This window comes from Choloepus didactylus, chromosome 21, assembly GCF_015220235.1.
Source record: "Choloepus didactylus isolate mChoDid1 chromosome 21, mChoDid1.pri, whole genome shotgun sequence".
NCBI lineage: Eukaryota > Metazoa > Chordata > Mammalia > Pilosa > Megalonychidae > Choloepus > Choloepus didactylus.
This window is the reverse complement of record NC_051327.1, coordinates 45,163,988-45,166,640: the sequence shown is the minus strand read 5'-3', so window position 1 is coordinate 45,166,640 and position 2,653 is coordinate 45,163,988. Positions and strand designations below refer to the sequence as shown.

Below are 2,653 nucleotides of genomic sequence, written 5' to 3'. Positions count from 1 at the left end.
TAGCTTTGAGGAACAATAGCAAACAAAGTCATTTCTCATACATAGAGTGTAAAGGTAGAGATGGAAACTGAGCCAAATATTCCAGCATCCTAGGAATCCTCAAATATGGACTAACTTTTCAGATTATGGAGCATCTATATCCTACAGTCAGTTGCAGGTTCTTCATACCTACAGTTCTGCCTTTTCTAATCCTCATGTACACTCCATCAAAATCTAAAACTAAATCAAAATATTATCATGTAGTTACAGCATATTTCGGGCAGTTTCAGAATAGATCTAATGAAGACACGTAATTGGCAAGTGGGAAGGAGAGAATTTTTAAATAGAATAAAATTCTAATGTATTGGGCCAAAGAGTGCAAAAGGTGCATCTAGAGGCCTATGTGGATCTGAATGGGGAGGGGCACATGAGGCAAGTGAGTTAACCACAGGGAAGCCCTTCCAGAGATTTCAAAAGTGGAATTAGCTTTATAATGAGTGCAGGGGGATTAGTATGAAAAATGTGAAAATATATGAAGCTATCAAATCCTGGAGACATCAACTCTAATCATAATAAGTGAAAATCAACTTACAAAATGACTAAGAAAAGCAATATATGTACATCAGTGAATGTTTAATGCAGTTATGTTCAAACATAGTTTATATGACACAGTTAATCTGCATTCATAAAATGTTACACAAGAAGGGCTGTGTTTATTCGGAAAGATTCTAAGGTTTATTAGGTAAAAACAAGCCATCTTCTTTTCTAGTTTCTGACCATAAAAATATGGACTGACTCACAGCATTCTTTCAGTTTGATTCAATGCCAAAAATATACTTTATTGATAAACCAATTTTTCTCAAACAATTTTTTCATTGCCTTCTTTACATCTTTGTTCCTCAAACTGTAGATGCCAGGATTCAGCATGGGAATCACACTAGTGTAAAATACAGACACTATCATATCATGGTCCAAAGCATATCTGGAACTTGGCCTCACATACCTGAAGAGGATGGTTCCATGGTAAATTGACACCCCAGTTAGGTGACATCCACAGATGGAAAATACTTTTTGCCTCCCTTCTGAGGAATGAATCCTCAGAATGGCCAACAGAATAAACCCATAAGAGACTAAGACTATCAATATAGTAATTATCTCAATAGAGCCAACAAAGAAGAAGAGTAGAAGCTGGTTGATATGAGTGTCAGAACAAGAAATAGTGAGGAGTGGAGGGATATCACAAAAGACATGTCTAATTTCATCGGATGCACAGAAGGATAGGCTGAAAGTGGCTACTGTGTGTAATGCAGCATGCAAAATGCCACCAACATAGGAAGCAGTGATGAGTGGCACATAGACTCGGAGTGACATGTTAACTGAACATAGTAGTGGGTTGTAGATTGCTACATAGTGATCATAAGCCACTGCAACCAAGAGAAAGCATTCTGTCATCCCAAAAGTAACAGTCAGAAACATCTGTATTGCACATCCAAGAAATGAAATGGCTTTATTCTCTGCCAGTAAATTGACCAATATTTTGGGGGTGACAACTGAAGAATAGCAGGCATCCATGAATGACAACACACTCAGAAAATAGTACATGTTGTGGAGCTGGGAATCCCCAATGACCAATACCACCAGTCCCAAATTTCCTATCAGAGTAAAAAGACAGATTGCTAGAAATAGGAAAAACAGGGAGATGTTCATCTCAATATTATCTGTGAACTCAGTGTTTCTGATATGCTTCATGTAAGATAATTAATAGCTTGGCTATTATTTTCATAAGTTTGTCATAGGATTCTATGTTTTTGATTTGCCAGGTATCAAATCACTCAAACCTGCTGCTGCTGCGTTTTCTTCATTTTTCTACATTTTTTAAAGTCAGCTCTTATTACGAATATTTTCAAATATAAAGGAAAATAGAACAATACAATTGTAATACATTTACCAGCTCTATTGTATAAGTAATTGCTAAAATCCACCCTGTGTATGGGCATAGTATAATGTAGAGTGAAAAGAGAGAGATTAATTGGCTGGGGCATTTGAAAGCAAGTAACAAACATCATTAAATGTCACTCTCTTCATATATCAGCTTTGATCTCATGAGTAAACACTTTCTCAGCCTTAATATCATTTTCATACCCCAAAATTACCACAACTTCCCTAGGATCACCTGTTTTACTTCTCCTAAATGGGAGTCCATTTGCAGCATGAATATCTTTTACATACATCAATTCCATCTGTCTCCCATATTCCTTCCTTCCTTCCTTCCTTCCATCCTTCCACCCTCCTTCCTTCCCTCCCATCTCCCTCCGTTCCTCCTTCTTTCTTTCTTTCTCTTTCTTTCTTTCCTTTCTTTCTTTCTTTCTTTCTCTTTCTTTCTTTTTCTTTCCTTCCTTCCTTCCTTCCTTCCTTCCTTCTATCTTTCTTTCTTACTATCAACAGGATACAATCAAAATGATTAGAATTTCTTTAGAAGGTTTGCATAACATTAATGATTACTAATGAGGTTAGAATCTTTTTAAATGCTATTAAATGTTTGAAGGGATAAGGTTTATTATATCCTCAAATATTTTGGCATTATATATAGTGATATTTACATTGCTCCCCTATTTACCAAATTGACTTTAAACATGGAAGTAAGTTAAAAAGTTCTAATTATATTCAGGATAAA

General features: G+C 35.8%; 1 protein-coding gene across 1 annotated transcript; it reads right to left on the bottom strand.

The window, feature by feature from the left end:
* Positions 1 to 798: 798 nt before the first annotated feature.
* On the bottom strand, positions 799 to 1,728 carry LOC119517261 (olfactory receptor 1094-like). The gene has a single exon (XM_037813815.1). It carries the CDS (start codon positions 1,726 to 1,728, stop codon positions 799 to 801), a length of 930 nt encoding a protein of 309 aa, XP_037669743.1.
* Positions 1,729 to 2,653: the final 925 nt, after the last annotated feature.

Coding starts and splice junctions, on each gene's coding strand:
- LOC119517261 (XM_037813815.1), bottom strand. CDS start 1,728: ATGAAGCATATCAGAAACACTGAGTTCACAGATAATATTGAGATGAAC.